Below are 21,725 nucleotides of genomic sequence, written 5' to 3' on the forward strand. Positions count from 1 at the left end.
TCAAGAGGCAGCGGCATTGAGGAGATGCACAGACCAATGCTGTTTATGAAATGCTAAAATTTCCCAGTGGGCAATTTTTTTCAACAATGAGAGTAATGATTAGGTTCAATGCTGAACACATCTTGGATCTGGGTGTCATTGAAATACATGATTTTACAGCACAAATCCTAGCACATGTTCAACTGGATGCATTCAAGATGGTTACACTAAAGTTCATCTGTCATTTATCAAACCAAATTATGAAGATTGCTTCCTTGTGCATCTCAATGAATCCGGTATGGCGATTCAATAATTCGACAGCACTTTGTACGCAAAAGTGTGCTCTGCGTTCATAGTTCAACCACATCCTAGGGGCATATTAGTTTACACTTGCATTGATGACTGGCTCCCCCACCATCAATTACTAGAGGTGCTGCCATACACTTGCATTCCTAATCAATATCTAGAAGTCTTAATTCACTACGTTCAATTATCCACCATAGACTCCGGTCAGTCAAAATGACTATTTTGAACTGTAGGCATTAATCAGCGATTCTGCCAGTGACGGAGAGCAAGAATCCAGGTCAGGGGAAGCCCCATGACCTCAAGATTCTTTTACTCCTTACGTCACGAATCCACGTGACCGAGGCCATGTGGCATCACTCTTAATTTTCCTCCGCCTCGAGTGGAGATGAAATCTAGCGAGCTCTGCTGGATCGCCTGCTTTTTTTTTTTCCTGTCCGGATTTATAGCTTGGGTTGTTGCCGCTGCTCGGCATCCGACATGGTAGCTGGTAGGATAAGTTTTCCTTGTCATTTTTACCCCCGTGTCGTTTTCCCCTTTGTGTGTAGTATTTTTCACAGCAAAGAAATCAAAATCCGGCGCCACTACGTAGTCACATGTTGATTTCATGGCGGCACTATTTACAACTGTAATTCGTTTCCCTCATGCATGTCGTCTTTTATTTTTAATGTATTTAGCAATATATAGATGTAATGACAGCACCAGGGCTCGCTGCCGTTTTCTTTCCGGTCTCCTCGTGTTTCGAGTCGACCGTGCAGTGGTTATATTCAGAATTTACCAGCATAGAACCCGCATTCGAGATACTTTGTCGTAGCTACATGCGGGTTTCGGGGTTTTTGCGTGAAAGCGTGTTTTTTTCACTGGAGTTCTGAGGCCTGAGATTTTCTTTCAGAGCCATCAAAATCGCTGAGACTGACCGCGTCACAGCAAGGTCGCGCGTCCAGTAAACAAATCGGTTAAAGTGAGTTGCATGTTTTGCATGAGTGGAAAGTCCTCACGCTCGGCTACCGGTACTTCATGTACCGGGACGTCGAGTAAGAGGCCCGACGGTGGAGATGCCGATATTTTTCTCGGTCTCCCCCGCTGATCGGAGGGCATCCTCAGTCTGTTTTTTCAGGCGGTGGTTTACCCGATTTTACCGGCTGCAGCGAGGCTGTGCCCCTGGAGGCTTTCCTCCTATGGGGCCCGTTGCGGGTCTCTTTGTGGACCCTTCCTCGCACGGCACCGGGTTTGCCTCCGAGTTGAGGGCTTTGGTTGAAGGACTGTTGGGGCACTTGCGTCCCTGGCAGGCCGGGTAGATCAGACGCAGTCGGAGCGAGCTGTCTCCGCTGTGTCCCCTCGGTGGGCAAGCAGGAAGAGACACGAAAGCATGTTTGCATTCAAACACGTCTCTTCCAGGGAACCCTGTTCCCAGTCACGGCTCTCCCACTATTTTAGGGGGTGGCCAAGGCTCAGGCTAATTGCATCGGTCCTTCTCTGGATCCGCGGGCACTGAATGCCAACGGGGTGCTGGCAGCCAAGTCTCCGATCTTGGGGCAGGGCTTTCAGGGCAGGGCACACGTTGACCCCCCCACTTCCAGCCAGCTAGGGTTCGTCACGCGGTAACGGTACAACGGTAACGAATTTATCCTCGTGTCCGTTCCCCGCTGTGGGTTTTGACTCCTTTCTTACCGACCCACGGGCGTCCCCAGAGGGAACCGACCCTGTCATGAGACGCACAGTCAAACACGCTCCCTCTCACATATTTTAAGTTAATGGAGACGCAGTTCGCTCGCATTGGATACAGCCGGTACTCCGGGCGGTCCCTCAGAGTCTTCCATCTGTATGACTCAGTGAGCCACGCTTTTGGGGTGAGGCGGAGTATCATCGATCCCAGTGATACGATGTATATACCCCCACCCTTGATCCTAAAGCGACCACCTAAGGTTGCTTCAACGCTTATGGGATCACGGGCGTTGGGATCCAAAGCAACCCCATCGGCACATCTCTTCCCTGTCCGTCTGAGTGCGGAGTTGGGCGCAGAGCACGCAAACGGTGTTGATGGGCGGCATTGGTCAGCCGCGGAGGATGTAATGCTTAAGGCCCCCGGGTGGGGATAACGTTAGGCAACACTTCCCACTGAACCAAACGCTACCCGGTCGGTGTGTTTCGGGATCAGACCCCATAGCGTGGGATGAGACCAAAACGCCCCCAACCGGATTCCAAGGCTCCTTCCCCAGACCCCGGTACCACGAATTTGGCAAACCGGGCAAAGGGGGATAGCCGCGTTCCATGGTGTCTTTGCCAATTGAGGACGACCCATCTAGCCCTAAGGGCAGAGTTGCTTGAGCGCATTATTATGCGTGCCCAGCACTCTGGTGACCTTGGAGGCAGAATGCACCAGCCTCCTAGACCAGGCGACATTTTTACTGGTGGGCCACCACACATCTACGTGCGACACCCCCTGGTGTTGCCTGGCTCGCTTGGCCAGGGCCACTACTGTGCTACAAGACGCGGCCTTAGACGCACGTGTTTTCGCCGACAAGCTGAGCCTGGGTACGTCCGCACCTCAGTGACGCAGACTGGACACCCTCCACCCTCTTTGTTCAGGGAATGGTGGGTACAGTCTCGGAGCTTCAGAGTGCAATGAATCAGAGGGTTCAGATCGAATCCGCTAGCCAGTTGGTCCTGCCATGGGCAAGCGGAGGGCACCCCAAGCACAGAAAACACAACGCCCTAGGGCATCGTCCGCTAGCCAGAGTCAGCCAGGAGGCAAGCGCTTATACCCTTCCATGGGAGGGAAGGGTAGTGGCGTGCCCCCAGGGAGGTAAGAGCCAGGTGGTGGCTCCTCACCCTCTCTGGGCGGACGTCTACCCGGCAGCAGGGGAAGCATGTTTGACGCTCACCTCTGCAACCGGGGGGACAGGCACGTGTTCGATGAGTGGCCAGGTCACAACTTAGTGACTACTTCAGGCCTTGGGGAACTTGCCTCATGGGGGAAGGGAGCACCTCCCCTCACAACTGCCGAACACATGGCCACACATCCCTGTCGTACACAGATTGCGCCGGTGTAGTCCGGTTTGGAGACGGCGGGTGACCGTTACCTGGACCTTTCCAGGTGGTGACATCCGTTTACAGCATACCGCTGAAATCTCCATTTCCCCCCGTCAGTGTCTCTCCTGTTGGGCACTGCCAGGGGACTCCCGCAAGGCGGAAGCAATCAGACAGGAAGTAGCAGTTTGCTGGGGAAAGACGCCATACACAGGGTACATCAGCCGGAACTAAGTCCAGGCTTCTACCCAAATGTGTTCGTAGTACCAAATCTACAAGTGGCAGGCGTCCAGTTTTGGACCTAGACAGACTGAATCAGTACGTGCCCCTCGATTGGTTCCACATGGAGACACCATTCAGGGTTCTTCTCTCCATCCACTGTTTTGACTGGCTAGCCCCGGTAGACTTAAGCGGGGCCTGCCTGCACGTACCGATGCACCTAGCGAGTTGCCATCTTCTTCGAATCGCCCAGCTGGGCCAAGTATTCGAATTTCGGTGCCCCCCCCGTTCGGGTTAGGCACAGTGCCCTACGTGTTCACCAGAGGGATGAAACAGGTAGTGCTGCTGCTTCACCAGATGTCGGTACACCTCAATCCCGTACCCAGACTACTGGTTACCAACAACCCGGGCAAGGGGTAATAGACAAACGCATCAGGCTAACACAGGATTTACTTCACCAGTTGGGCTCGTTAGTAAATCGACAAGTCCCACCTCGAGCCAACGCGCAGTTGGTGTCCCTGGGCATGGAGTTTTGACACAGAGGTAAGCTTGGCTTAACTATTTCAAGTGTATTGCTTAGCGCTAAGCAGCCTAGCCGAATGCCTAGTCAGCGTTCCCTCGGTGTCCCTCCGTGAACTAATGCGGATCATCGGAATGATGACCTCGGTTCGAAGGGTCGTTCCCCAGGCCGCACTACGCAGCCGCCCGGTATAACGCTTGTTATAACGCCGAGCTCTCCTATGGGAACTAGATAGGCAGGTTTCGATCTCGGACCAAGTGAAGAAAGCCCTGCCCTGGTGGTCGTCACTGACCAACCTCGGGCAGAGGGGGCCCCCTTGGACCCGCTCGCCGCAGGTATGACTCTGGTAACAGATGCCTCCCCCCAGGGTTGGGAGCGCATCTATTGGACAAACAAGCCCAAGGATATGGCTCCCGCATTGTTTCGGGACCACCATATCAACCGGCTCGAACTGTGAGCAGTGTACTTAGCACTACCACGCTTTCTACCCGTAGTTCGAGACCACAGAGTCCTGCTCCGCACAGACAACGCAGCGGTGGTCTCCTTCAAGAAGAAGGGGGGGACGCATTCCCCATCGTTGTCAGTCCTAGCGGAGCAAAATCCTCCTTTGGTGCCTGGAATACAATGTGGAGCTAACCGCACACCACCTTCCAGGGGTGAGGAACAGTCTGGCGACACCCTTTCAGGGCGACTCCGTCTCCAGAACACGGAGTGGCTGATACCCCAGTGGGTAGCCTCCAGGCTGTTTCGGCTGTGGACGGTTCAAGGTTAGACCGTTTGCCTCACCCCGGAACACCAAGCTCCCAACGTACGTAACACTCCTTCTGTCGGAAACGATAGTCGAAACACCAGCAGTGCTTCCGGACTTACCGGACATGCCGTCCCAACCAGACGGTGCACTACCACGAGCCCAGCAGGTATCACTTACCCGCATAGATGTTCTCATTAGACCCGCACATACGAAAGCTTTATCTGAGCGGGCTGCCAACGTCCTGGCCAGGGCGAACAGGGATTCCACCAATGCAGCCTACATTTATAGGCTGCGAGCATACACTGGTTAGTGTAGCAGAAGGGAGATTGATCGATACCATCCCTCTATTGGCCAGGTAGCAGGCTCCTTCGTCCACCTGTTTGACGAAGTGGGTTTGTCCTACGCAGCGATCGTTGGCTACAGGTCGGCCTTGTGCCCCACCATTCAAACGTACAGGAACAAGACTAACCGATTGTCCTACTATTAGGAGACTATTTACTGCTTTCCAGACGCTGAGACCCCATGCAAGGGAACTGCCCAACTGGGACTTGTCGGCTGTGTTGTCCGCTCTAAGCAGACCGCCTTTTGAGCCTCTCTGATCAAGCACCACTCAAATTTTTGACGTGGAAAATAGTCTTCCTACTGGTCCCCGCCTCAGGTAGGTGTCGGCCAGAGCTGGGGGGCATTGTCCTTCTCAGATGATGTACCGCCGTTATGGACAATCAAGTTGTGCTAAAGACACGAATCGGGTTTCTCGCCTAGAACCAAATCCCAGGACACGATCCTCACCCGATCGTCATCCCCCGGCTGGCAAATGTTGTCGGTCCAGAGGATCAGAAGGAATTGCTTCTCTACCCGGTCCGAGTGCTGAGTTGCCGCGAGAACCGTACCAGGTTTTCCAGACGGGGAACCAAACACATATTTTTGTGTTACGGCCCTGGCAAACAGGATAAGCCGGCTTCCCCGACTTCCATCTCCAGGTGGATTACTGCGACTGTACTGGAGGTCTATGATACAATATCCTCCTCAACACAGACCTTGCAGAGACACCAAGTACGAGAACATAAGGTCCGTACGATTGCTAACTCACTAGCGCTAGCGTCAGGTGCCCCCCTCAAACACATTCTGAGGGCAGGCTTCTGGAGAACGCAGAACGTCTTCATCAACTACTACCTAAGAGACACCCAATCTATTGAGCAGGGTCTCTTCAGGTTAGGCCCCGTCGTAACGGGTCAGGCTTTGTTTGCTGACCCAGCCCGTACGACTGCATGGGCCCCTGCGCATAGGCGATAAGTCAGTCTCGGCATTTTTGCGGGCAGATTGTCTGTACCACTAGCACTCCCTGGAAGCTCCCAGGTTTCGCTTCTTTCGACCTACGCCCTCATGCGAACTGTTTTGGTCCTACTTCAAGCTTATCACCCCCGAATTCGGCTTGGGTCTAGCTTTCTCGGGCGCACCGAACCCTGTCACCACAGCAGCATTGGTTTCTTGCTTCAGGGACAGCACAGGCAAGGTAAGACATCACCCTTCTTGGATCTTAACTTAGGTCTTTTGAGTTTGTTTTCATCCCGGACTGGGGAAAGACTTTCATCATTCCTTTTTTTTCCCTCTGTTGGCTCGGAAAACCTGCCACCTATCGGTGTCTGACTCTGCCTACAGTTCAAAATAGTCATTTTGATTGACCGGAGTCTATGGTGGGTAATTGAACATAGTGAATTTAGGCGAGGGTTCTCCCCCCCAACCTCCCCACTCTCCGTCGCGTTGGTCTAAGTCCTCGAGGTGGAGAGAAAGGAACCAGAGTGATGGACGGCTACCTGTGGCGCTGCCACATGGCCTCGGTCACGTGGGTTCGTGACGTAAGGGGTAAAAGAATCTTGAGGTCATGGGGCTTCTCCTGACCTGGATTCTATCTCTCCGTCACCGGCAGAATCGCTGATTAATGCCTACAGTTTAAAATAGTCATTTTGACTGACCGGAGTCTATGGTGGGTATGAACTATGTGAATAGGCGGGTTCGGAGAACCCTCGCCTAAGTTTGAGCGAACGGAATGTTTTGCTAACATGGATATGAACGCGTGTCCTGTCCCTCAGAAAAAAAAAACTGCATCAAGACCAGAAACTGTACCACACATCTGACATCTCGGACGTCATCCACATTGCGAAATTTAATGAGCAGTGTGGCGATGTTCACATCAATAAACAGTAGCAGTTCTGATGGCCCAGGCTCACCCAACGTCTTCTGTTTGTTGTAGAACCATCCTTAAGGAAGGCGTCCTGGACAGACCCATGAATGAGTGCCTGAGGGAGTTCTGTATGCCCTTTCCCAACAGCTTTATTAGCTTCGAAGTGAGGGTTATGCACTTGATGGCTTTGGGTTTGAGAAAAAACTGAAAGCAGTTCAGCTTCCACTGGTACATTTTCTCCAGTCGATCTACAGCAGCGTATAGTTGCTCTGTTGTAACAATACAACCATTATCCTAATTTGCAACAGAGTTAGCTTCGGTTTTAAGGTTTAATCTATTAAGTAGACGGATACGCTAAATTAAGGACTTGTGTACGCCTCACCAAAGAGACAGTTAGTGAATATACAGTCTTGCAATCGAGTATTCCGGTTTCCCGACCCGCTCAACGTGGGTTGAATATACTTTGCCGAGATGTTCTGTTCACATAGGAACACGTACACGTACATATATCAAGCAGGTCAGTACAACTCTGCAAGCACAGTTTCCGTTGCCTGAACAAGCCAGTATTCATTCAGTATCTTGAGCACGATATCTATATTACTTTCCAGTGAATTATAGATGAAGTGCCAATAGGGATGACAGTATGGTCCTGGCGCCACTATATTGCTTTCATTAATGATCTGATGAGATCAACATTTCAGAAATGATTAAAGCAAATCTATCAATATTTGAAAGCATCATAAATCATGCTGCCACGAAGAATTTCGCAGTTGAGTCGAAGCATGCATACGAAGCAGAATAGCTGCTATATGATTGGGTTTGGGTAGCCAATCAGACACAATCTTGTAAGTAGCTTCGAAGTGAATCGACTTGCGTTCATTCCTGATATGGAATGTGCGTGTTTCAAAGGAGGTGGTCATCGCGCCACGCCGTTTCCGACATATGTCCAATTTGTATTCGAACACTGCTTTTTTAGTAACTTGAAGTGACTCGACTTGCGAACATTCTTGATATGGAATGTGCGTGTTTCAAAGGAGGTGGTCATCGCACCACGCCGTTTCCGACATATGTCCAATTTGTATTCGAACACTGCTTTTTTAGTAAACATGTTTGTTAGCCATCATTTAAATAAATGATCAGATTATCATGAATTATTCAGTATGTTGTCGTTAAATATACATGGTCACGTAACTACTTTTCGTGCAAACACTGTTTAAATCATTCACAATTGGCGTATAGGATAATGAAACCAATCGCAGTCATAAGATGAGTACTCAGAAATTGTCCGAAATTATAAGGAAATTCTGTACAATTTATATATATATATATATATATATATATATATATATATATATATAATTTGCCATTAACATGGTTTCAAAAATGTCAGCTTTTGCATTCAGTTCCACTCAAAAAAGTGTTTTGTATTTGGGAATACAACCGAAAATAATTATTTTATGTCATATTTGAAGCAGGAGATTGTAATGAATTTGTCGCCTCTATTTGTTGAGTGGCATGCGCGTGAGTGACTTTAAAACAACCATATAAATGAAAACATACGCAACTCGTTTTTTTATAATAGTTCATGTTTTAATCGAATCAATGGGAATAAGAAAAGTTAAAATGTGAAATGTACTAGCCCCACCGACGTTCAGCCTTGTCCGTATATGATTATAAACACACACTCACTTCAAGCATTGTTATATTTATTCAAAATAATGTTGTGGGATGAGATATAATGAACAATATTGCTTATTCTGTTTATGATATACTGGAATTCGATTTATCCAAACATTCCGTGTAAAATCCGTAAAATATATCTACATTTTGTGAAATAAGTTCATTTTTCTCATTCCTTTTTTAGAATATAATTAATGATGATAATTGTTCGTTGTACGTTTCCCCAGGAACTGAAAAAGAGCACTGGGCACATTTGGAGGAACGGTCACTTGTGGGTTTCTAGTGCACGTGATATACTGTCTGATTACGTCATCACAGTGGGCTCGTTCGCAGTTGATTCTTGGCGGCACGGTTAGTGTGTTCTGTATAAATAAACAAATGCACGAAATGAATGCAAATATTTATCTGCATTTTTGTGGTTTGATGGATGAATATTTGGAGGACTATTTTAATGATTATTGCTCGACCTGCTGCGAACGAGGTTGCATGCCATACTCGGACAACAATATCACGTGATACTGAAATTCGCTGTCTGTCTAATTAGAGGAGGGGGGCGGGTAATGCAATGCCTATGATATGATATCCTGATAATGAGATTATATTTCCAGACGCCCACGAGTGTCGATTCCGATTTGTCACATCTTTGCCACAACCATCGTCGTGTACGAAGATGAACCGTATATGACGATGAAATGAGACAAATAATGTATTGAATTATTGTCAGCTTGGAAAAAGAAATTCCCGGGAAACTCAGCAATGGGAATCGAAATAATGACCGCAGAGGTAGTGAAGTGCGTGTTCGAATTCAAAGTCAACAAACAGCGCCTTCTCCACCTATTGTGTACGTCACATAGGAACGCCACGGAGTATTCTGTTTTCTAAATTAACGTATTTGGATTTTAAATGATGATACAGTCTATAACTGCTGCTGTTTTATCAATCAGTCACCTGTCACTGATGCATTTGAGCACAATGGCAATTAACATGACTCTTTAGTTATGCAAACAATTATCACCTATTAACCAATATCAACGATTCCAAAAAAAAAGAAAGAAAAAAGAATGTCCTTCTTCCCTGGAGTATCTGTAAAAACGTACTATTAGACGGAAATTATGCAAAAGTTGGAAATATCCGTGGTTACATTGTCTCCTATGTAGACTTTAGAGTTTAATCATTCGTGAATGTATGCTTTATACAAATAAAACAAACACTCTACGCTCATGAAATCATGGCTTTAAATCTACCGTAGTATTAGTATTGGAAAACGCAAATCCTGAACAATTTGGAGTTTTTCAATAAAACGTGTTTACCTATATTTAGGTTACCAAACTTATTCATTAGACACTTTCTAAGTGATCATTCCCTCCCCCGATTTGGGTCTTTACAAATTGAAAAGCGTTAATTCAACCAATTACATAAATTACAACAACATTATTCAAAAAATATGTAAAATAAATATGTCACATCCTTTATGTGAAAACCGTTACCCTGGGTAATGTAAGAAAATCTTTAATTCGTGAAGACGGGACGGTCGCGATATCAAGTTAGATATAGCTAGGCTACAAAATATTACAACTTTAAATATAATAGGATCCATAGCCCGTATGTGTTGTTATTGTTTCTATCAAGCCTTTAAACATACCTCGGGAAACAATTGTTTTAATTTAAAAAAAAAAAAAACAATTACAAGCAACGCTCGAATACTTAAAATTAATGGAAAATCGAATTATGAAAATTGAAAATAACTCGTAATGGTCTAAAATCTGAGTCCCAATGTCACTTAATATAATAAATTTTATAACAATGGGTCCGAAATTAACAAGAAATTGTCACTTTTCACTTCAAAGGTATGAAGTGAATTAATACACAATTAATTAAAGGCTATATTGTGTTTGTATAGTGTGTTATTATTGCCCATTGTAAACGAAATAATGCATTGACAGTTGTGATAAAAATCCTGATAGTACTCTGGTATGTAAATGTTACAGCGCAGACTGTCCGACAGAAAATCAAGTGTCGTCTTTCAACTACCTGCCACATTTCTGAGTTTTAACATCACGTCGAACGAAGACATTATTCATATAGTAGAGCTCCCTGACTCGAAAATCTGTCCGAAAGAAAATTCTGCATAGTATCCACGTTCCCGGGCCCACGTTCCCTGCTAGTTAAGCCACAACATCTGCATAGATTTGATCAATGTAATGACGTCACACATAATGCCCGGATATTCTGTAAGGCGGGTCTCTAGGTCGCACAACTCTGCCGTATTCCAAAGCGTCGATATCGGGCGGTTCTGGGAGCCGTTCGCTGGGTAAGCTGGTACTGGACACTGATACCTGGCTTCTTGTCAAGAGTTCGTGTTCTTCTGTGTCTTGGGTACCCCCAGAATGTGGTGTTCTTTTATTAATTCCGTTGCATTCAGTTTTAACCGGGAAGTTTGTTCCCCCAAAAGTGGGAAATATTCCGAATCTTTTTCTCGGGTGTTCCGGATTACTTGTTCCGTGTTTACCAAAATGCGTGTGCGTATTATTTATGGGGGCGTTCCTCGAAATGTCAGTTTCCGTCTTAGTGGTCGTATTGTGCACGGATTGAACAGCCCGTAGCTTCGGCAAATTGGAGTACTCCTGTCGAGAGTTGACGCGGATGAATACACCGTCTCTTTCCCTGCTGTTAATCCGCGTGATTGTTCTCGTTTGTACCATCTCATTAGGCTTGATATTCACAAGTGAGTTCCCGTTCGAGGAGTGGAAAAGCGGTGTGTTGGCTAACACCACGTACAATGGGGCGAATGGTTTCAGCTGCGTAATGTTTTCCCCGTCACTGTACTGAATGTCCTCTGTCATGGCTCCACACGATGAGGGCGCCGTGTGACCTGCAATGAGACATCAATTAAGATCAAAGAAAACTTAGTATTGGGAGCATATTTAATTAGGTATTTATTATGGATGTATTAAACCCTAAACAAATTATGTCGTCGTATTGTCTTAGAGGATTTATGTTTTTAAGATTCATTGAAGTGTGGTGATAATTACTAGAGATAATGATGAGGAAACCTTATAATTATTATGGAAATAATGTAAATAATATGCTCGTATTTTAACATAAAACCAGTCAGGTCTGCACCATGTCTCAGATCATCTAAGTTTCATTGAAAAGTGATGATTAGTACTTGAGATATCGTTAGAAAAGTCGATAATCAGGTCTGTTATCTTGTACTTGTACTAGTGGAAAAGCGTGCAAATTAGGTAGTTAATATGCACGGCTGCTTAGTCAAAACTAATCAGATCTACGTATTGTCCCGGAATACCTATATACGAATCGGTTCTTGAGATAACAGATATACATACTCACATATATACGCACGCACACACAGACAGGGTAATTACAAAGACTCCCATTGTGTGCTTCGTTAAAAAATCAATTTTGTTAAGCGCGTTCAGCGTATTCAAACGCTTAATATAATATCGCCTTATCTAATATATAAGTTTGACACCACACTTAGAATTTTTGAAAACAATTTTCTACAAGTGACGACATGCTTGTATTTTAAACTGTTTTATGTAATATGATACCAGAATACTGGGGAGTTCAATTGTAGTTCGAGCAAACCTTTGATCATATATCTGCCACCACCGCACATAACACTCGTGTCAATATTTAAACAGCGCATGTGCATTGCATATCCTTACAATATATGAAGTGAATGGTATATGTAGAATATACTGATATTATACTCATATTGCTAGACAGACAGACCTGCCAAAGATATATACAAACCATATGTGATTTCTTTGGGACTTGCTGTTGGCGAGACGTCTATATAAGGCACGTTACCAATGACAATAGGAAAATAAATTTCCAGTTCGTTTTTTTCGTCAATAAGAAGAGACACCTGTAAAACGTAGATTGTATCATAGATTAACACATATATGATCAATCGTTGGTTTGCGTAGACAATTAATAAGCCGCCACCGGGGGGGGGGATTTAATGTGTGTTACGTATTTGCAGTATGCTAATATTATACATATCATGTATACATTTCGTGACATTTCAGTAATTTAGCGTAAACAGTTGGCTGTTTGTAATTTTTGCCCCCCCCCCCCCCGATGTGTTATTCAATAGTCTTTACGTAGCGCGTGTTCTAACAGGAGCCCACGTCGAGCAGACGCGCGAGGAGCAGACGTGTTGCTGTTACTTATAGAAGATAATATTTGGTAATCGTAGTCCTAAATAACTATTAAAAATAGCTATTTTTAATAGTTACTTAGGACTACGATTACCAAATATTATCTTCTATATATCATATTTATCAGTCCAAGCAGCGTTTATTTATTTATAAATTGCTGTTACTTAGCCGTTCGTAAATATTCACATGTAACACGTGCCTTAAAATACCTAACATGTGCGTCTAGCTATAGGTTAAATGCACTGCAAACAATCCGCTCATCATTTTATATCATTCAAGCCTAAGCGCTGTATAAAATGCAAATCAAAAGAAGAAAAAAAAAACAAGACCAGCGCAGGTTGTCGGTCTAGAAACGGCATTCTAACGTTCGGTTGAAAAAAAGGCGAATTCCATGTTGTTATATGTGCCCCCTCATAACAACATACACCATTGAAAAGTAAATCTCCCATTGTAATCTGTAAGCGCTTGGTCAAATTATTTAAACTATTTTTGTATTTACAATTATATGTATCATCTAAATGTTACGCTTGACGTGTTCATGTAATTTCATTTCACCTGAGGCGTTATTAAATTATTAAATTTAAGAATTATCCAATTATCAAATGTATTATATGATTACAACAGTACTGAGAAGCAAGTTCCCCGTTGCCGACGTTCATGATCACCCGCCGTGAAGTATGCGTAGAGCTCCCATAATTGTTGTTATTACTGCAACACACTGACTGAATTCACCTACTCGATAAATGGAAGTAGAAAAAAAACACTGCCCGCAATTTAATTCAATTGCTTCTCATGGAATCTTCACACACGTCTAGATAATGTGTTACGGTGTATGATCTCTGCGTCCCCAGATGTCATGGATACTGAACTTAAAGCGCGGTGGTCGTCGTTCAGCTTGTGTTCGAATTTCATGTAAATAAACAATGTATTTTACACGCGTTGTATACGTCGCTATGAGTCCCGTATCGAACAGGACGCGGTACGACGACTGCCGCCCTTTAAAGGGTCGTCGCGCAGCGCATGTTCGAAATTCATGGAAACAAAGTATTTTACACGCGTTTCATAGACACCGCATTTTAACGTTGACAAAATTGTTGGTGTCTCTAATTATAAATACTATACTACGCATATCATGTCAATACATGAGTTCAACTGAGTTCAACGTGAAATATTGATTTCTTATTTTGAGGTGAGGCTGGAATAATGAGGTACTTATCCAATTTAGGGAGAGAGTGAGGCAATGGATATACACACGTGTGTCCTAAATGTTTTGTTGCCACAACATTGTGTCTTGTTAGTGTTTTTTGAAAAGACATATGTACTGGTTAAAGCCGGAGGGCCGTCACTTGCGCACGCGCTGGAATTGAGTCCCAAGCGACGATAGCAACACACGCTATAAACGCAAAGGCTCATGGGTAGACGCTTGTTTCTAAACAATGACACGCTATGGCCATCTGACGTATGCGCAGGTGCAGGTGCAGACTCCCCCGCTTTAACATAAGTTACAGTTATAAACGATACTTCGATTTACAAGCAAGGCAAGAGATACCCTTTGTCTTAGAAATAAATGTTCCACGCGGATTCTCATCAAGGCTGATGAGTTTCACTGATCGCTGCCTGTGTGACGTTTTTTTTTATTCACTGGCATTGAGTCGTGACTGACAAGTCACTAAAATACACTAAATACTTCAGCTAAAATCACAAGGGACGTATGGTACTGCTGCACACAAAATATATTTGCCTAGAGAATGAATAGATCCATAACATGTTAATAATTGAGGTTATATTTTTTTAAATGTATAATTTCAAATTCATTATTTGCTAAGGTTCGCCAGTTCACCAGAATTGAATAATTATTTCGTATATTATCGTTTTCATGACACGTTCAGTAGTCCAAATGAAAACTCAGTTGCTTGATCTTTCTTTGAGATTCAGTACAGTATTTGTTACCTTACTATCAAGACTTAAATATTGATTCCTTAGAGTTGACGAGTATCATCCCAATGCGATTGCCATACTTTATGTACTGCAACCAGAACAATATGTCTGAGCAGTTGTGTTGCCAATTTACTGTAGTCTGGTTGCTACGGACTGGACTAAACTCCCGAATTGTCAGAAACGTTAGGTATGTAAGTCACAGAAAACAGCGGCAGCAACAAGTCTGACGACTAGAATCACCAAAAAATAATATACTTATTTGAGGTGGAGAAACACCACTACAATATCTCATATCAAATAATTTACTTTGCACTGTTGCCATGGCAACAACCAAAATCGATCGAAACGATACATACAAATGTATGCTAAAACAGTCTTGTTATTGAACCTAGAAAAACATTGTCGGTACCCTAATATTTATATGGCAACAATGGCAATTAAATGTTTTGAAATTCAACATCCGGGATGTTAACATTTCCACGAAATGATAATCATTCTGAATAATGGACCTCTATTTCAAAATATGTTTGCTGTGAATGAAATAACCACTAAACCCATTTGCTATAAAATACCCAATACAGAAACAGAAATCATGAAATATGCTTTAATTTATTTTATTATTCGAGCTTAAAAATAACAATATTTGCAGCAAAATAGTTACATAAATATGAATATGTTAATTAGATGATTTACATAAGACAAACTATGCAGATTACTACTATGCATCGGACTGGTTGCTGGAATCGACGCATATGAAGGTTCATTCGATGCCACAATGTCTGAACATCAGTTATCATTGTTGTTGTGTGACCGTGGTAGACCATGTACAACTACGAAAACCTTTGTAATGGCACAAACGATGGGTAGTCTTGTTTCGTGACATTTGACCTTATGAGACAATTAACTACCAAGATTGACCATGCATAATGAGTATATTCTCATTACATTGGTTTATTTTTCCCACGACCTAATACAAATTGTAGTTGCCTACAACATTTCGGTTTATTATTATTTGCATAATGAATAATCGATGGGACAGGGAGCTCAGTAGATAATTTCCCTCACTCAGATAATACGATAAGAAATTACCACTTTCTGTCATCCTTTGAGTATTTTATTCTAAATTTTTCAAATTCGTAAATAAAGTCAACCAGTTTAGTTTTCTAGATTGTTCTGCTAATATTGGTAAAATGAAGGTGAGGCGCTGGCAAAAAGCAATTAATATTTTCCAAACTGTTATTTTTTTTATATAATTTGACTTTTCTTTCCAGTTTAAAGAATATAGAATCGCTGGAGCCTTCGTCGCCTGTATATCATTATATACAAGATACCAACCGATACCTTCCTCATACAGGCTAGGCGCACAGTTTACTATATAGGTTTCCGGCTCCGTATGATTATACTATTTCGAGTGAATTGAAACGAGGTAGTCGTCCCCTGCGCATGCGTCAAATTGCCATAGCGTGTCATTGTTTACAAACAAGCGTCTACCCATGAGACTTTGCGTTTTTAGCGTGTGTTGTTATCGTCGCTTGGGACTCAATTCCAGCGTGCGCAGGTGACGACCCTCTCGCTTTAAGGTAGAGATGCAGTTTACCTGACAGGTATTTTAATTAGTTAATTAGGAAACCAAGATGACCTCCCTTGTCCACAAAACTATATATTTTCGGAAAGCTTATTGTATGAATTTTAAAATTTTGTTAGTATTTTTTTATGGACACTGAAGTTTGAAATATGCACAAAAATGTGCTTTTTTGGTCAAAAGTGATTTAAAAAAAATTGCTTCTAAACCATGCTTCTGTTTCCTGTCAAAATTGGTTTACGGGTACATCTGTTTACTATGAAGAAAGTGCCGTCTTGAAAACTGTCTACCAGTTGTCAATTTTGCAGAGCAGCGGCTCAAATTTCACTACTTCAAGTTTATGCATAAATTAACACCCAGGCTAGTTGTCTGAACGATTGTTGTAACACTGTTCAACCAAAAACAATGCCCCGACGGCGTTTTTAAGATAAATACATTGTCAATCATTCGTGAAAATTTCAAAACAAAAGGTTAAAGCGTCTAAGAGCTATTTTTTGTTAAAGTTCTGGGATGTGCACTAAAAAGAAGCTGAGATAATTGCTAATTTGCATAACAATTCACCCAGTAACAAGTTTGCTAATGCTCATATTTAAAATGGCTGTAACAGTTCCATATTTAAATGTATTATCGTTTTGTAAAAAGTTAAATATAGTGCACACTATGGAGATCCTGTCATTTCTTGTTTTCACCATGTTTCTTTTTTATTATTTATGTACAGCCTTGCTAAATCTTGCTAAGCATTCAAAAGAGAGAATGTTTGCACCTGTTATCTATATTTTAAAATCGTCTTTTGAGTATTTTCCACTATTCACAATTCTACAAAATTTTAACAGTCTTTAGCCAAGACTGTTTGGATAATAAAAAGCAAAAAAAAAAATTCACTCCCAAGTGTCCACGAACCTGCATCTCTATCTTAAGTTTTAGTTATGTTTTTTACTCACAAAGTGCGTTTCTATAAATATTGCCGCTGATTGCTATCAACCTTGAAGTAAAGAAAATATGAACGCCAGTCGCCCTAGTGTTTGCAGTTTTTTTTCACCGGGATACGGGAATGATAAGGTTTATTTTCATTTCCCATTTAAAATAGAATGACGAATCCCAAATTAAGTTGTTGTAATAGTATGAATTTGATTGAGCGTAATTTCTTGCCATTAAATTGAATGTTTATTTCACAGTTTGTACCAATTTATGTCAAAAGCCATGTCAATTGTCATAGAGCAATTTATTTCAATTTCCGAGGAGGTATTTTAAAAAAAAAAACTGTCCCGCGATCACTATGGAATTCATTCATAATATTAACATGTTTTGTTGATGATAATTGGGACAAACTTTAAATTTGTGGTATTTACAAGTCACGTTCCTTTCTTTGGAGCGGGCGAGAAAAACGGAGAGAAAAAATACAATCCACCATAGATTTGTCTAGTCGAACAATATAAAACTAAATATCCATGAATTTTATTTATTTTCACTTTATTTGCTGTTATCTGTGTTTACATTGTCCATGATGCAGTGCTCGCGACAGAATGAACTACCGCCATTTTCGCATGCGTTTGTACTGGAATATTGGGATGTCAAACATTGGAACACTACTACCTACCTCGATGACGTAATTCATTTGTATCACGTGTGTCGTAACAGATGGTGGCAACACTGGGATTTGAATCATGCGCGCTGTGTGTAACGTGTATTCTTGGTAGGGCAGTACTCTTGGACTTGTGTACGCCAGAATCTCATAAGAGCCGCTCTTAGATGTTTTCTTGGGTGAGTCTGCATTAATTGTTACACTCTGAATAGAAAGAAAACAAATAACACGTGTGTGATATCTGAGACGTATAACAGTCAGTTAAGTATAATGAAAGCGCGGTGGTCGTCGCGCGGCGCGTTTTCGAATTTCATGTAAATAAACAATGTATTTTACACGCGTTGTATACGTCGCTATGAGTCCCATATCGAACAGGACGCGGCACGCCGACTGCCGCTTTTGAAGCTGCCACTAGCGAAGGGTTTGACATTTATTCAATATGTAAATCTGGTACATAATCTTCAATTCCGTGATATTATAAAAGCATAATGCTTTGCAAAAAGGTTGAATTACTCATTGCTTATATAATGAGACGTCTCTGTTTTTAGAATACGTAAAAATGGTTTTATTTTGTGGTAATATGGTATAAGAACATAATTAATTATTGTCTAGTTGATTTCCCAACTGAGAAATATATTTACTTGACATACATCTGCATAGTCTGTCATTTATCAAACATCTCCTAACTAATAACAGTCGATATTTAATTAATAATTGCAAACACACTGGCCATACAATGCTGATCTACTTTTCTACGCAATCTCTTCATTTTATTCCAACTTGGCATTTCCCTCTACATTCGCATGCGTGCAATTGTGCTGTATACAGTACATAGTTAAATCAGTAAGATAATCCGTGAAAGATTAACAAGGGTACAGACAATCGATTGGCACACGTGTTAAACATAGTCGAATGATTGATGAAAGATTGGAGGATATCAATAAGTTTCGAAAAGAGTGAGTCCGTTCTGTTGTTACGTACATGCACCACTTCATTTTAAAATAATGCCAGCGGGCGTGTTTTACCCCATAGGTAATCCGGGGAAATTGTCAAATCTTATCGATACACGCAAGACAAACCACAGGCAGTTTCAAGCTGTTCCCTTTAGCTAATTTGTTGGATGAGACAATCATTCCGATGTTCACAAAGAGCGACCAGTCTTCAAATTATGCGCGTTGGTAAATTAAATTACTTGTGCTCTCGATGACAATACACACTAAGGCGTAGGGCAAGTAGAGTGTTTTTAAATTCTGAGAACCAGTAATAATGACTTATAGTCTCCCCTTGTTAACGGATTACAATGATATGCAGTGACAGAGAACATGGAGCCAATTGCCAGATGCCTCTAAATCTGAATGCCTCTATGTCCTTTAATGTTACCTTCACAATTTCAATTAAGGGCATTTGTGGAGAAAAAAAAGGCAAGTGGAGTTTTTACTAAAGACACACAGCTCCAAGAGGCTGTATCGTGTCGCACACTTTTCACTTAACAATCAATTCCACAGTTGAATCTTCAGGTATTTAAATAATCCCACACATATTGTACGCATTACGCATATTAGACCCTAGTGCAGTACAGCAGAATTACTATATTTGCTATAATATTGTTTTATATTCAACTGCTCAATAAAAAAAAAAACAATTTCAAACCACATCACTTAATTTACCTGTACAAGTTTTACTCCTAACTTCATAACCTTGTCTGAGTTATTATCCAGTTTCGTTTTGATATTGATGTATTCCCCAGGACAGTAGGCTGTTCGCTGTAATTCCGCCTTCAGCGCAATCGGGCCACGTCCACAACACCAACAGCAACACAGCGTCTTACGATCAGCAGCGTGAAGTGTTTTCTGTCGGACATAACAACAACCAATTAACAATATATATATATATATATATATATATATATATATATATATATATATATATATATATATATATATATATTTATATCGACCCCGCACATTGGTTGGCGTTTGGAAAAAAAAATGCAAATGCAATTATATGGTAAAACGTCATGTACTTGTCACGCCCTCGCGTTTGTGAGTTTGACGGTTACATTTACTTGCTTAAAATGTCCGAGGAGTCGGTCTAGTGATACAAGATGTTGAATATAAACGTGGGTGAGAAATATAAAATAATCGCATAGCTCTGAGCGGCGATTGAAAAAATTATCCTGTCCAATGATGTTAAATAAGTCATACCTGATAGCCAACAAGGTTACAGTCAATTGGACTGCCAACAAAAGAGAAGTATCTCTCAGCTACTGGGTCTACGGCCCACGATATATCCATGTTTGTCTGCACGTAGTACCTTATGAACGCAATTTTACCACATTCAAATGAACACGGCAGATTGGAGTCCTTTGGAAATACGAAGGAAAACGGGAAAGAGTACTGCCCAGCCTGTAGTAGCGGTATTTCACCAGATTCATGGGGCTCTGCAGAAGAAAGAATATCGTTTAGTAAAGGTTTCTTGAAGTATGTGGCGGAGTCCGATATTGTTAGGAAATATAACAATTGTACACGTCAAGTGACAGCAGTGTGAATCCCAATAACTACTATGATCACATGGACACACACACACGCATGCATGTTGTTATATTTGTCAAACTCAAAGACTTTAGCTTCTACCTTCCACTCGAAAACAAGTTCGTGGCATTGTTCAGACACGGTTCATTGTATTTAATTGTTTTCAAGATTTAGCCTTTACTGTACTTTGGAAATTGCAGGCACATATACGAACAAACTCAAAACTCGACAAATTCTTCTCACCACCGTAAAAAGTAGGTCTTCCCGTTACGTCGCATTGCACTGCCCCCAAAAGACATATTTATTTAACGTGTAGTGAATGTATAATACAATCATGGTTAGTTACGAACTTCGTCTTAACCTAAAATTCAACAGTTTTGGGGTGGATGCACATTTTGCCTATTTTTCATTATAGAAGAAGGTTTGTAAAACAATTTTCTAAATTGGTGGTGTTATTCAAAATATATATATTCAGCATATCAATTCAGTTCGATCCGTTAATACATAATGTATTCAGACGCAAAGAATCGTTTTCTAGAAGGTCGATACGATTTCAGAAATGAAATTGATTGAGAATTTGTGCCAGGTTATTTCGGGAATGAAGGGTGATGCATTCCACCATGTCGCAGCAATTATTTGTATTCGTATCCGTCCTTGGACAGTTATCACGTAATAGTGGGCAGTGTGTCTATTCCCAATGTAAGAGTACACATATGATAGCGAGATTAAAGTAGATTACCGTAATCGTCTATCCTCTTAACGACACGCATGTTTTTTACAAGAGATAAGGTGTATCCTGTATCTCGCTTTACTTTATATGCTTAAATAATTGACATGCTTGCCAACGTGCGGCACATGCGTAAATCATTATTATGTTTCAGTTACACAGTACTGTGTGCTTATATGTAGGCAATTCTTGTTTTTTCACCTCACGCGACTTCTAGGCATTGTGACCTCGTGGCTTGTTATCGTGATCAAAGTGGTAATGGTGAATGATGTGCGTTTCGCATAATAACAAATGACATTTATAGAATAGAATTAAAGGGTGTTCCTGATAGCAGGAATTTGAATAAATAAATAAATAAATAAATAAATAAATAAATAAATAAATAAATAAATAAATAAATAAATAAATAAATAAATAAATAAATAAATAAATAAATAAATAAATAAATAAATAAATAAATAAATAATACGGCCATAAGCTTTTGGGAAATACAGACAAAATCCCTAATCCAGAT

At 41.9% G+C, this 21,725-nt stretch overlaps 1 protein-coding gene across 1 annotated transcript in view; it reads right to left on the minus strand.

Moving 5' to 3' along the window:
- Positions 1-10,679: 10,679 nt before the first annotated feature.
- The window catches only part of LOC102809730 (arrestin domain-containing protein 2-like), a 33,728-nt gene continuing 22,682 nt past the window's right edge, over positions 10,680-21,725 (minus strand). The window contains exons 3-7 of the mRNA XM_078012125.2: positions 20,158-20,393; positions 19,621-19,803; positions 17,969-18,157; positions 12,442-12,556; positions 10,680-11,536 (exon numbers count right to left, since the gene is read on the minus strand). Coding sequence (XP_077868251.2) covers positions 10,872-11,536; positions 12,442-12,556; positions 17,969-18,157; positions 19,621-19,803; positions 20,158-20,393 — 1,388 coding nt within the window. The 3' untranslated portion in view covers positions 10,680-10,871. The remainder of the gene's footprint in view (positions 11,537-12,441; positions 12,557-17,968; positions 18,158-19,620; positions 19,804-20,157; positions 20,394-21,725) is intronic.

This window comes from Saccoglossus kowalevskii, chromosome 9 (genome assembly GCF_978046115.1).
Source record: "Saccoglossus kowalevskii chromosome 9, keSacKowa6.1, whole genome shotgun sequence".
NCBI lineage: Eukaryota > Metazoa > Hemichordata > Enteropneusta > Harrimaniidae > Saccoglossus > Saccoglossus kowalevskii.